At 43.8% G+C, this 13811-nt stretch overlaps 1 protein-coding gene across 1 annotated transcript; it reads left to right on the top strand.

The window, feature by feature from the left end:
- The first annotated feature begins 131 nt into the window (after positions 1 to 131).
- Positions 132 to 3525, top strand: si:ch211-175m2.5 (uncharacterized protein LOC568697 homolog). The gene is made up of 5 exons (XM_061686154.1): positions 132 to 399; positions 477 to 647; positions 736 to 835; positions 2150 to 2280; positions 2913 to 3525. Exons 1-5 carry the CDS (start codon positions 352 to 354, stop codon positions 3201 to 3203), a joined length of 741 nt encoding a protein of 246 aa, XP_061542138.1. The 5' UTR covers positions 132 to 351; the 3' UTR covers positions 3204 to 3525.
- Positions 3526 to 13811: the final 10286 nt, after the last annotated feature.

Raw genomic sequence — 13811 nt, 5'->3', positions numbered from 1 at the left:
ATAGTTCTGGAAAATGCTAACGTATCTTGGAGTTACATGTCGCAAAAAAGGAACTGTAAAGTGAGAGAAATTGTTGTAAAGCCAGCGCAGGAAAGTGACGCACCGTGACACCGCCCCTTTCCATAATGAGGTGGGAGACGACAAGCGTACCCATCACCCTGTACTGCGATTGGTTAGGGAAAAAGTGAAACTTAAAGTTGTGGAGTTGCAGTGATATATACATATTTACGGTGCTGTATATATAAAACGTGTCTGTCCGATTTGAAAGTTGTTTTCGGAAACGTTGCTTCTTGTGTCAGTCCTCCTGCTTTCGTGCTTCCATTTGCTCGTTGCAAATAAAAACAGGATCTAATGGCGAGTATCTTCGTCCGGCGTTTCTTTCCGCTGTCGACTCGCCTTGTAAGTTGTCCATCAAATAATTCGTTCTGCGTTTACTGTCTGTGTGTCTCTTGTAAACCGTGCTTGTTTTCGTCCAGACATCCCCGCGGTCGGGCTGTCTGCTTCTGGCCAAGCGAACGGAGGAGACTGCCGCCGGAGCAAGACCTTTCTCCAGTAACCCCCCGGAGAAAATAAGCCGCTATCCAGTTCCCTACAAGAAAGACTTGCCGTATGACATAGTGGAACTTATGGAGGAAGTAGAGTCGAAGGTAGGCGAAATAATAATAATAATAATAAAAAAAAATGGCCTCCAAATTTCACTGCAACAATGTGTGACTGCAACTCGTTTGTTGACAGGGAGGGTTCTTACCCAATGTCTTTAAAGTCCTCTCTCATAGACCTGCAGAGTTTCGAGCCTTCTTCTCTTACTACAACGAACTCATGAACAAGGAGACGGGTGTGTTTACTTCTCTTTCTTTCTTTCTTTTTTCTTTTTTTTTAAACAACAAGCAGCATACTCAATATACATTGTATGTCAGTATGGCATGCTTTGTTTAAAGGGGTCATATGGAAAACCTAGTTTGTTTTGTATACAAATAGTTCAAATAAGTGTGTATCTGGAGTGCATGCCATCTCATCAAGTGTGAAATTTAATAGTAAAATCATCTAAAAAAAACATTAAAGTGAGCTGTTCTGTACTTGGGCCCACTGTTGGGACATAGAAGTGTTAATAAACATAATAACCAAATTCCTCAGCTAATGATTTAGCAGCTAGGCTGGACAAAGTTGCAGAATGAAAGACACTTTAATGCAGCGGCCGAAGCACTATGATGTCAAAGCCTGAAGCAGTGCTGGGCAGAGCAGCATGCACTGTTGACACAGATTAGCGTTCACAGATAGTGTAACCATTAGCTTCTGATGATGTTTTCACAATGTTCGACTAAAGTTGTTTGTGTGGCGGTGCTGGGTGTTTGTATTCGGGGATATAATGTGCCCACACTGCTACACTAATTGATAAGTTTAATTCGGCTTGGTTATGAAATGCTGCATCCGCGAGTTGAGTTCAGCAGTGTGTGTATATGCCACAGAAACGTGAACTGCAGCCTCCACGGTTAAAAAAAAAAAAAAAAAAAAAAGCTTTTCCTCCACACTATGGCAAAGGCTTCCGCAGGTCAAAGCAAGCAGCCGGTTGCAGCCGACACACTCGAGCGACACGGAAGAGTAAACGGCCAAATGCCGGCAGGGGGTGTGCTGTGTGGGCTGCCTCACTGCATGAAACAGAGCCGCCCCTTAACCAAGCAGATTTCATCATGGCGAGAAATACAGTATGCTGTAAAAATATGCATAATTCTTATATTTCTTGATCATGGGGTATTTTGACAAAGGCATGTTCCAGGCATATCATTAAGACACATGAACTGTGTATATGTAAGTATATGTCTCATTTAAAGGTCCGTTTAAAACATTAGCTTGTGCATAAAATCAACCAATTGTCTTTGTGTAAAAAAAACAAAACATGATTCCAATGTTTTTTGTTCAATTCATAAAGGAAATTCAATGTAGTTGTTTCTCAGTTAAAAACACAAATGTTGATACTGTAAATTTTGATTGGACAGCAACCTAAGAGACAAATTACTGTATACAAAAGCAGGAAGAAAATTATGTTGCCTTTCTATAGCTTTTAATTTATATAATAAAGTGCATCCTGATGATTGTAATGCAGTCAAATTTGGTATTGGTCAATACTCTACTGAGATTCTTTGTCTTCCAGGTGGACTAACCAAGGCAGATCGTGAGCTGATTGTGGTGGCCACCAGCATTCATAATAAGTGTCTTTACTGTGTGGTTTCCCACAGTGCACTTCACCGCATATACTCAAAGAACCCCACCCTTTCAGATCAGGTAGCACCAGTAACATGAACTGACTTTTCTCTTCTGTAATTGACATTTAATTGGTTTCATCATATCCATATCTGTTGTGGTACACAAAAACAAAGATGGATAGTTGGAGATATAATGTCAGCAGGGCAGACGACTGGTTAGGGCATCTGCCTCACAGTTTTCTCCGGGTACACCGGTTTCCTCCCACATTCTAAAAAAAAATGTGTGGTACGTTAATTGAAGACTGTAAATTGTCCGTAGGTGTGAATGTGGGTGTGAATGGTTGTTTGTCCATCTGTGCCCTGCGATTGGCTGGCGACCAATTTGGGGTAAACCCTGCCTTTTGCCCAAAATCAGCTGAGATAGGCGCCAGCACACCCGTGACCTGAGTGAGGGTAAGAGGTGAAGGGAATGGATGGATGGATGGATTATGTAACCAGCAGAGTCAGCTGAATACTTCTCTTTGAAATAGCTTTTTTCAGGGCGTGCGAAAAGGGGAAAAAAGTATTTTTCATTGTCATTGTTGTACATATTTACTCAACACTCGCATTTTTTATAGTTATTGTATTGCATGTTTTACGTTGAATACGTTTTCTGCTGATATTAGCTCACATGGGAATATCCTCAGGAACTCCCTCTGACTTCTCCCTCAGGTGGTCGTCAACTATGAGAACGCAGAGCTGCAACCGCGAGAGCGCGCCATGTTGGACTTTGCGATGGCCGTGTGCCGCGCAGACACCATCACAGAGCAGCACTTTAAGTCTTTAGAGCAAGTGGGCTTTGATTGCGAGGATGCCTGGGACATCGCTGCCATTGCGGCCTTCTTCGCCATGTCTAACCGGCTTGCCCACCTCACTGACATGCAGCCGAACCTGGAGTTTTACAACATGGGCCGCATACCGCGGGACAAGAGCAAAGACGAGGCGGGCAAAGGCAGCAAGTGACGTAGCAGGCAAGTTTAATTTGACGGAAGATATGAATCATAGACTACTTAAACGTAAACCCAGCAATGCTCTGTTCAATACTTGGCATGCATTGATGAAATGGTCACTTTTGGGTATCACTGTGTCAGAAGACTAATCCTTCACTCTTTTGTTTGTTATTCATTTTCCAGTGCATACAGTTTTTAGATTTAGGTTTTTTTTGGTGTGATATGTCACAATATGAACAAAAATCAATATTAAAATGTTGTGGTCTGTATTAGTTTTTCAGCGGAAAGGCATTTTTTTACAGTGTACTGCACTCTGAATAAACTACAGATATGTTTCCTTGACACTGCAGTATTCGCCTGTATTTACCTTATCAACACTAGGTGGCGCCACAACATCAGAGTGTTGGACTGATCTAAATTTACAGAGTAAAAACTTCCACGAGATTTTTTTTCTACTCAAATCTGCACACACACGACTCCAATACACGTTGGCTGTTTCAAAATGACTGATTTTATATTTGTGTGTGGTGTGTGTGTTTTTTTCCACCTCCTGTGAAACTACCTATATGAATAACAAATTCTTTCAAACATGAACAATTTTATGGTATAAAGTAGAATTGGCCAAGTACTGTAACCTAAGAAACTAATATACATTACTATTTTCAAAAAATATATTTAATAAATAATGAAAACAATTCGAACAGCATGAGCAAATTGGGATTGATAAAGAGGACAATAAAGTGACTTCGTTGAGGATGTGGATACATTGAAATAGTGAACAAATTGATTTAGGTTATTTTGGGTTTTGAAGTGGTTAATATGCTGTAGGTGTAATGTTACGAGTAGGTTATTTCACTAAAAGTACTATCAGAAAGGTTTTGCTGTGTGATGCAGTTGTCATTTATACTCTACTACCATGCTGGGCTATATTCCAACCAAAATCTTAAATTCAAAGATTGGGCAAACTACCATTCATATGTATGATGATCTATGGAACACTGCTGTATCAACACAGAGAACACTGAGGCTCCTCCACGAGCTCTCGTTTCAGATTAGAGGGTTCCAGATTGATAATCCAAAAGGACATTCACTCAGATTACATGCCATTTGGATTACGAGTCATGTGACTTCTCATATTTGAGAGAATGATTTAAGCTTGTACTATTTTTGTTTATGTGTGCATAAATGTGTTCTATTTGTGTCTTATTTTTTATGTTTGTTTGTTTGTTTTCCTCTATGGGACTCTGTGGCCTGATTTTCAGTGTCTCTGGGCACATTGTGATTGATGGCTTTGATATCAGACAACAACATTTGGCATTTGGCATCTTTTCACGCAATCTCCGCACATTCACAGCACATTAGTTTGATGTAATGATTGAGTAGATGACTCAAAACAATTCTCAGAGTCTTCTTCGTCCTTGAAGACTGGCAAGTCCACTTTCTGGCGGATGTTTTGCTCATTTTACGTGCGTGTGCCATGAATATGAATATAATTTCACTGCTTCCTTCTGCCTTATGTTTTTGAAAATGTGTGTCATACGTCGGACAAGCAAATTGATGGACTGCTGTACTGATGTATTTTGGGACTCGATTGTCCCTTTTTCACTGCATGGTATATACTCATATTGACATGGCTTGACTCTAGGGGCGCAACTAATGATTATTTTAATAATCGATTATTATGTCATTTTTTTCAATTAATCGGATTTAAAAAAACTGTTTTAAATTTCCAACGTAACAACAAACATACGCAGAACAAAAACGTAAACACTTGTTTTTTCTCCCATTTTTCGTGAGCTGGACTCAAAGATCTAAAACATTTTTCTACATACACAAAAGGCAATTTCCCTCAAATATTGTTCACAAATTTGTCTAAATCTGTGCTAGTGAGCATTTCTCCTTTGTCGAGATAATCCATCCCACCTCACAGTGTGGCATATTAAGATGCTGATTAGACAGCATGATTATTGCACAGGTATGCCATAGGCTGGCCACAGTAAAAGGCCACTCTAAAATGTGCATCCATCCATCCATTGTCTTCCGCTTATCCGAGGTCAGGTCGTGGGGGCAGCAGCCTCAGCAAGGAAGCCCAGACTTCCCTCACCCCAGCCACTTCCTCTAGCTCTTCCAAGGGGATCCCGAGGCGTTCCCAAGCAAGCCGAGAGACGTAGTCTCTCCAGCGTGTCCTGGGTCGTCCCCGGGGTCTCCTCCCGGTGGGACGTGCCCAGAACACATCACCAGGGAGGCGACCGGGAATCATCCTAAACAGATGCCCGAGCCACCTCATCTGGCTCCTCTCAATGCGGAGGAGCAGCGGCTCTACTCTGAGCCCCTCTCGGATGACCAGGCTTCTCACCCTATCTCGAAGGGAGAGCCCGGACACCCTGTGGAGGAAACCCATTTCGGCCGCTTGTATCCGGGATCTCGTTTTTTTCGGTCATGACCCAGAGCTCGTGACCATAGGTGAGGGTAGGAACGTAGATCGAACGGTAAATCGAGAGCTTCACCTTTCGGCTTAGCTCCTTCTTTGCCACAACAGATCGATACAAAGTCCGCATCACTGCAGACGCTGCACCAATCCGCCTGTCGATCTCCCGTTCCATTCTTCCCTCACTTGTGAACAAGACCCCAAGATACTTGAACTCCTCCACTTGGGGCAGGATCTCATCCGCGACCCGGAGAGGGGACTCCACCCTTATCCGAATGAGGACCAAGGTCTCAGATTTGGAGGTGCTGATTTTCATCCCAGCCGCTTCACATTCGGCTGTGAACTGCTCCAGTGAGAGTTGGAGATCACGGTTTGATGAAGCCAACAGAACCGCATCATCTGCAAAAAGCAGAGATGCAATTCTGAGGCCACCAAACCGGACCCCCTCTATGCCTCGGCTGCACCTAGAAATTCTGTCCATAAAGGTTATGAACAGAATCGGTGACAAAGGGCAGCCTTGGCGGAGTCCAACCCTCACTGGAAACGAGTCCAACTTACTGCCGGCAATGCAGACCAAACTCTGACTCGGATCGTACAGGGACCGAACAGCCCGTATCAGGTGGTTTGGTACCCCATACTCCCGAAGTGCCTCCTAAAATTTGCAGTATTGCTTTATTGTGGGAGCATGGGGGTCATAAAACCAGTCAGTATCTGGTGTGACCACCATTTGCCTCACGCAGTACAACACATCTCCTTCGCATAGTTGATCAGGTTGTTGATTGTGGCCTGTGGAATGTTGGTCCACTCCTCCTCAATGGCTGCGCGAAGTTTCTGGATATTGGCAAGAACTGGAACACGCCGATCCAGAGAATCCCAAACATGCTCAATGTGTACATGTCCGGGGAGTATGTTGGCCATGCAAGAACTGGGTTGTTTTCAGCTTTCAGGAATTGTGTAGAGATCCTTGCAACATGGGGCCGTGCATTATCATGCTACAACAAGAGGTGATGGTGGCGGATGAATAGCACAACAATGGGCCTCAGGATCTCATCACGGTATCTCTGTGCATTTAAAATGCCATCAATAAAATGCACCTGTGTTCATTGCCCATAACATACGCCAACAACAGTGAAAACTGGGATTCATCCGTGAAGAAAAAGGCCTCTCCAACGTGCCAGACGCCATCGAATGTGAGCATTCGCCCACTCAAGTCGGTTACGATGACAAACTGCAGTCAGGTCGAGACCCCGATGAGGACGACGAGCATGCAGATGTGCTTCCCTGAGACGGTTTCTGACAGTTTGTGCAGCAGCTGTCTCAGACGATCTTGGAGGTGAACATGCTGGATGTGGAGGTCCTGGGCTAGTGTGGTTACATGTGGTCTGCAGTTGTGAGGCCGGTTGGATGTACTGCCAAATTGTCTGAAACACCTTTGGAGACGGCTTACGGTAGAGAAATGAACATTCAATTCACATTCAATTCAGTTCTGAGGAATTCAATTCCTCAGAACTGTGATGCTGATGCTCTAACCAGTCGCCCACCGTGCCGCCACCTTGGAGTCCAGCTCATGAAAAATGGGAGCAAAAAAAAAGTGTTGCATTTGTATTTTTGTTCAGTGTAAATTGATTATGATTCAGTTACCAGTTTGGTCATGAAGGTGGCAATAATGTTGATAATTGTTTTCCAAAGTAAAAGAAGATGTTTGTAAATCTTTTATTTTAATGAAACACAAATATAACCAGTCTATTATCTTCATAACTATAATTATTATTTACAGCGTTATTATTCAAATAAATTCAATTATTAATATTTACTGTTGAGGGGCTGGAATTCTGAGGATTTGGACAATTTTAAGTTCACATCTCTAAACGATTAAGCGGGTATCAAAAATCATAATAGATTAACTTCATAATTGATTTAATTGATTGATTGATTTAATTTGATTAATCAGTTCTTGATTAATTGATTAATCATTGCCTCTCTATTTGACTCTCTGTTGAAGCTTTTCTATTGGCAAAATCGGGTACTACCAGGTACTACTGGGTAATGTTTGTAGTAGTTAGTCAGCCGTCGTTCCACCTTGTCGAGCCGGTGCCATGCACGTGACATAAAAAAGATACCAGCCGATCACCTTGTGATTGTTACTTTTGAGGATACACAGAGAGAGACAACTAAAGTAATCACACATACTAACTTTAGCTTAACCTGTTGCTGTGCTTTGCGTTGTATGCGGCAGTATTATACTCCACAGTCTCCACTTGGCTACAAGGGTCCGGTTTCTTTCTACCCTGAGTTTCTGTTCAGATACAATTTGTCTCCTCGTCTGTAAATACATGAGACCTACATTCTTCTTGTTGGTGTTAGCTGGCCTTGATTTGATTTAAGCATTCAATGGATGTTTTTCAAGGTTTACTGCTATGTATTATTTTGAAGTGAACAACTGATGCAAGTAGAGCTGAGCTAGGTCCAGTACTCCGCAGCAGGGGTGTCGGGAGGCCTATTTTAAGGGGGGTTCAGCCCCCCTAAAACTTCTCAAACCCCCCAAAATGATTAGGTAGTATGTGTTTTTGGCGATTATGGTTTTGGGCCGCATCGACAAAACGTTTGTGTGGGGGCTAAGGCACCCCATACCTCAAAACCTAGCGACGCCCATGTTCTCCAGTGAAACTCAGGCCAGTCTAGCCGACCTCAGTAGTGCTCTTTCATTTGGTGATGCATCACATTAGCTTTCCAGCTTTCCTGCTTTACTGAAAGGAACCATAGTTTATGACAACAATAAATATGTCATGAGGGAATTAATGAAATAACAGCTCAATGAATTATTAGGATGTGGGTCAGAGGAAAGCCCAAAAAGGTCTCAAAGATTTCAACAAATTGTGTCTGGTACAGCATGTCAACAAAGTTCTCCTTTAACCGCGGTCAGGGGCGCCGTAAGTGAAGTGGGGGAGGAAGGATTGATGACAATTTGAAGAGCCTGTGACTTACAGTGGGAATAGGATAATGAAATCAGCAGAGATGTGATCACAAATAAAGTGCAGATTGATATGGCCTCTAACTAGTCATTGAATACATCTAAAAGTTTGTGTATGAAGCACAAAGGCAGTGGCACATAGAGTAGGGGTCAGAAAGCCACAGACATGCCAAATGTGATGACTCCTAATTACAAGGCTATTATGTATTTATCTATAATGCAAGTTAATGACTCTTCAAATCACATACTGTTCTTTAAGAGGCGTGCATGACATGTTTAATTTAATGGCTTTCCATTTGTGTATCCCAGTCAAGCATCGCCGCAAAAGCCAACCTCACTGCAACAAAGTCTGGCATTTGAAGACACAAACAAACGCAACAAACTAAATCCAAACTTTAGCAGGCAAACATAAAAAAACAAAACAAAACAGTAGGGCTACGAGCAATACAGGATAAGTGAGGGTAAGAGACTACTTGGCCCTGAGGATCTGACAAGTGTCGCACCCTTCCCCCCTCCCCCCACCCCAGGAAGTGAGTGGAACAAGAGGGCCTTGGGACTGGCACGAAATATACAAGGCATCGGAATCATTCAAATGGGTGGATCCAGTCAAAAAACACACATTCCTACCATCACAAATCCAAAAATAATGTCAAACACCCCTAAAGCCATTCATTCATTCATCTTCCGTACCGCTTATCCTCACTCGGGTCACGGGCATGCTGGAGCCTATCCCAGCTAACTCTTGGCGAGAGGCGGGGTCAACCCTGAACTGGTCGCCAGCCAATCGCAGGGCACATACAAACAAACAACCATTCACACTCACATTCACACCTACGGGCAATTTAGAGTCTTCAATAAACCTACCATGCATGATTTTGGAATGTAGGAGGGAACCGGAGTACCCAGAAAAAATCCCTGCAGGTACGGGGAGAACATGCAAACTCCACACAAGCGAGGCCGGATTTGAACCCGGGTCCTCAGAACTGTGAGGCAGACGCGTTAACCAGTCAGTCACCGTGCTGCCCGCCTGAAGCCGTACAGTTTTAAATTTGACTAGGATTTTCACCTCAGCTTTTATTGGGAGCTGCACACACCTCTCACCGCACTGTCTCAATTGGGACTGCCCAAACAAGTTACCACGTAGCTGTCGATGAGTCCAATTGTAATCAGCTGGCAAGTCTTACTACAGCTAATCAGTGGAATTTTGCTTATCTGGAGGGTAAACTTGACGTACTAGAAAATAACTGAGTGCAATTTTGGAATCAGCATGCCAATTTTAGTTTTAATCAGCATAAAAATCTAACTCAACAGAATTTTGTTTTCAAATTGTTCCCCAGTGATCACATCACGTGTAATGGGCCAGGAGGCGTCTATCTAATTCCCGTTTTTTTGAGTAATTACAAGGCTATGAAAGTCAACGTATCTCATGATGACAAATGTGTTCAGCTGGTCAGCAATAACTGAGTGTGTGTGATGGTTTGGGCCTGGATTTGAGGTTCTGTTTTTCATATATTTCTTCATCATCAGCCATTTTCTATCCACTGCAGGATGAAGGCCTCTTCTTCACGTTTCCTACTACTACGGCAGTTAGCAATTTGTTGCCAGTTTATTCCGGTGTGTTTAATGATTTCATCTGTCCATCTACTTTTCGGTCTTCGCCGTGGCCGCTTTGTCGCCAGTGGTATCCAATTGATAGTTTCTGTGGTCCACCTTTCGTCAGGTCTTTGGGCAACATGGCCAGCCCATTTCCATTTAAGGCTTTTTATTTTTTTAATGATGTCAGTAACTAATGTCTGCTGCGGTCTTATCCAAATATAATACATACAGATCTCTGGAACTGTGTGAAGTACCATCCTGTTTCAAACGCTCCACCATCATTCCAGTCCCCAAAAATCTCGGGTCTAAATGACTACAGGCCTGTCACCTTGACATCTGTGGTCATGAAGTCCTTTGAACGTCTCATGCTGGACCACCTCAAGAGCGTCACAGGCACCCTGCTGGACCCCCTGCAGTTTGCCTACCGAGCAAACAGGTCTGCGGATGATGCAGTCAACATGGGACTGCACTTCATCCTAGAACACCTCGACAGTGCAGGGACTTGCGCGAGGATCCTGTTCCTGGACTTCAGCTCAGCATTCAACACCATCATCCCTGAACTCCTTTCCTCCAAGCTTCTCCAGCTCAGCGTCTCACCTGCCATCTGCCAGTGGATTTACAGCTTCCTGATGGGCAGGACACAGCAGATGAGGCTGGGGGAGGCCACCTCATCCACACGCAGCATCAGCACTGGGGCTGTGTCCTCTCTCCGCTGCTCTTCTCTCTCTACACGAACGACTGCACCTCAACGCACCCGGCTGTCAAACTCCTGAAGTTTGCAGATGACACCACTGTCATAGGCCTCATCAAGGACGGTGACGAGTCTGCATATCGACAAGAAGCGGAGCGGCTGGAGCTGTGGTGCGGCCGACACAACCTGGAGCTGAACACGCTCAAGACTGTAGAGATGATCGTGGACTTCAGGAGGCATCCTTCGCCACAGCTGCCCCTCACGCTGTCCAGCTGCCTTGTGTCAACCGTCGAGACCTTCAAGTTCCTGGGAATTACAGTCTCTCAGGACCTGAAGTGGGCGATCAACATCAACTCCGTCCTCAAAAAGGCCCAGCAGAGGATGTACTTCCTGCGGCTTCTGAGAAAGCACGGCCTACCACATGAGCTGCTGAGGTCATCGAATCAGTCCTGTGTTCTTCCATCACAGTCTGGTTTGGTGCTGCTACAAAAAAAGGAAAAACTCCGACTGCAATGGACAATCAAAACTGCTGAAAGGATTGTCGGTACCCCCCTACCCACCCTTAAGGACTTGCACGCTGCCAGAACTAAGACAAGAGCGTGGAAAATCCTCTCGGACCCTCCACATTTTTTTGGACATACTTGATTGTGATTCTGATTCTGATATAGCACAAAGCTAATTGTGTGCATGGTGCCAGTACTTAATGGCCAACAACCACCCAAATTGTTGCAAAGGGGAATCAGCAGTTTAGCTTACAAGGGCAAATAATGATGTTTAAAAGCATTACATACTAAATATAATAAATATTTTATATGCCGCATAATGTATAGCCTACTGTACATATATTTTTTCCACTATTGCTAATAAATGCCTACTCCATGCACCATACAGCCAGGCCCATAAATATTGGGACATCAACACAATTCTCATCTTTTTGAATCAAGACACCACCACAATAGATTCGAAATGAAACAAACAAGATGTGCTTCGACTGCAGACCTTTAGCTTTAATTTGAGAGTATTTACATCCAAATCAGGTGAATGGTGAAGGAATTACAACAGTTTGTACTGCACAGAGTTTGTGCCTCCCATTTTTTTAGGTAATGGGAGAAATTAACAATCATAAATCAGACTTTCAGTTTTTAATACTTAGTTGCAAATCCTCTGTAGTCAATTACAGCCTGAAGTCTGGAACAGATAGACATCACCAGATGCTAGATTTCATTTGTGATGTTATGCCAGGCCTCTACTACAACTGTCTTGAGTTCCTTCCTTTTCTTGGGGCATTTTCCCTTCAATTTGTCCTCTGCAAATGAAATGCATGCTCAATCGAATTCAGGTCCGGCGATTGCCTTGGCTATTCCACCTGTTTGCCTTAAAAAACACTTTGGTTGCTTTCGTGGTATGCTTTGGGTCACTGTCCATCTGCACTGTCAAGTGCCATCCAATGACTTCTTAATCTTCTGGTTGAATATGACCAGATAATATTCCCCGGAACACTTCAGAATTCATCCTGATGCTTTTATTAGCAGTCACATCATCAATAAATACAAGGAAACCAGATCCATTGGCAGCCATACTGTACACGTCCATGCCACTACTACCACCATGCTTCACTGATGTGGTAGTACTGTATCAATCAAAGATCAACAATTATTTTCATTCAGTAGGGTACAGAAATTCTTGGAACATTCACCACAAACAACGGTATCTCCTCTATTTTAAAGAAAAGGAAAAAACTGTCAAGCTGTCCATGGGACTGTAAACTCATCAATCCTGTGTTGGTGCAGTTAAAATCTTGTAAGGTTGTGGGATGGGAAACATATACTGTACGTTAAACATGTTATTGATATATCATTACATTTAGTTATTCAATAAAAGTGGCAGAACAGTCCTTGACCCCGTTTTATGTAACACCGAATTGACATGTACGAGGGTGCTTTACATATGGTTCATATTGGCAGGCATACAGTACTGAAGATGCCATATAAATGCATAAGGCTGACGCTGAGCCAGCCCAAAGCTTTATCTAAAGGAATAATTATTTTCAGAGAATGTCTGTCTTATCGACCTAAAGTGAACCCAGATGACACACGCACATGCACATACACGCACATACGCACGCACACACAGACACACACACACATACACACACAGAAAAGGGTAGCCCTCCCCCAAGGCCAGTAGCCCATTATTAAAGAAATGTTCATTCCCAGAAAATTCTAATTTTCCAGAATCGCAGTCCACCCCCTGCAGTGTCTGAGCAATGTTTGAAGAAGTTGTTGGAATGGGCGGAGACTAACTTTTGCAATTTGGGAGCCCAACTACCACTCTTCTGTGAAGGCTTTCTGTAGGGGTTTGGAGTGTCTTTGTGAGAGTGTGTATCCTGTTATCTAGAAGAACACTGATGTGAATGGCTCAGAATCTCTGTTCCAGTTCATCCATCCATCCATTTTCTTCCGCTTAGCCGAGGTCGGGTCGCGGGGGCAGTAGCTAGCCGTGATCTCCAACTCTCACTGGAGCGGTTCGCAGCCGAGTGTGAAGCGGCTGGGATGAGAAACAGCACCTCCAAATCTGAGACCATGGTCCTAAGTCGGAAAAGGGTGGCATGCCCTCTCCAGATCGGGGATGAGATTCTGCCCCAAGTGGAGGAGTTCAAGTATCTTGGGGTCTTGTTCACAAGTGAGGGGAGAATGGAATGGGAGATCGACAGGCGGATCGGTGCAGCGTCCGCAGTGATGCGGACTTTGTATCGGTCCGTTGTGGTAAAGAAGGAGCTAAGCCGAAAGGCGTCGCTCTCAATTTTAGGGTCGATCTACGTTCCTACCCTCACCTATGGTCACGAGCTGTGGGTCGTGACTAAAAGAACAAGATCCCGGATACAAGCGGCCGAAATGAGATTCCTCCACAGGATGTAAGGGCTCTCCCTTAGAGA

Source organism: Phycodurus eques, chromosome 9 (assembly GCF_024500275.1).
Source record: "Phycodurus eques isolate BA_2022a chromosome 9, UOR_Pequ_1.1, whole genome shotgun sequence".
Taxonomy (NCBI): Eukaryota; Metazoa; Chordata; class Actinopteri; order Syngnathiformes; family Syngnathidae; genus Phycodurus; species Phycodurus eques.
Note: the sequence above shows the minus strand (reverse complement) of the source record. Positions and strands in the feature narration are given on the sequence as shown.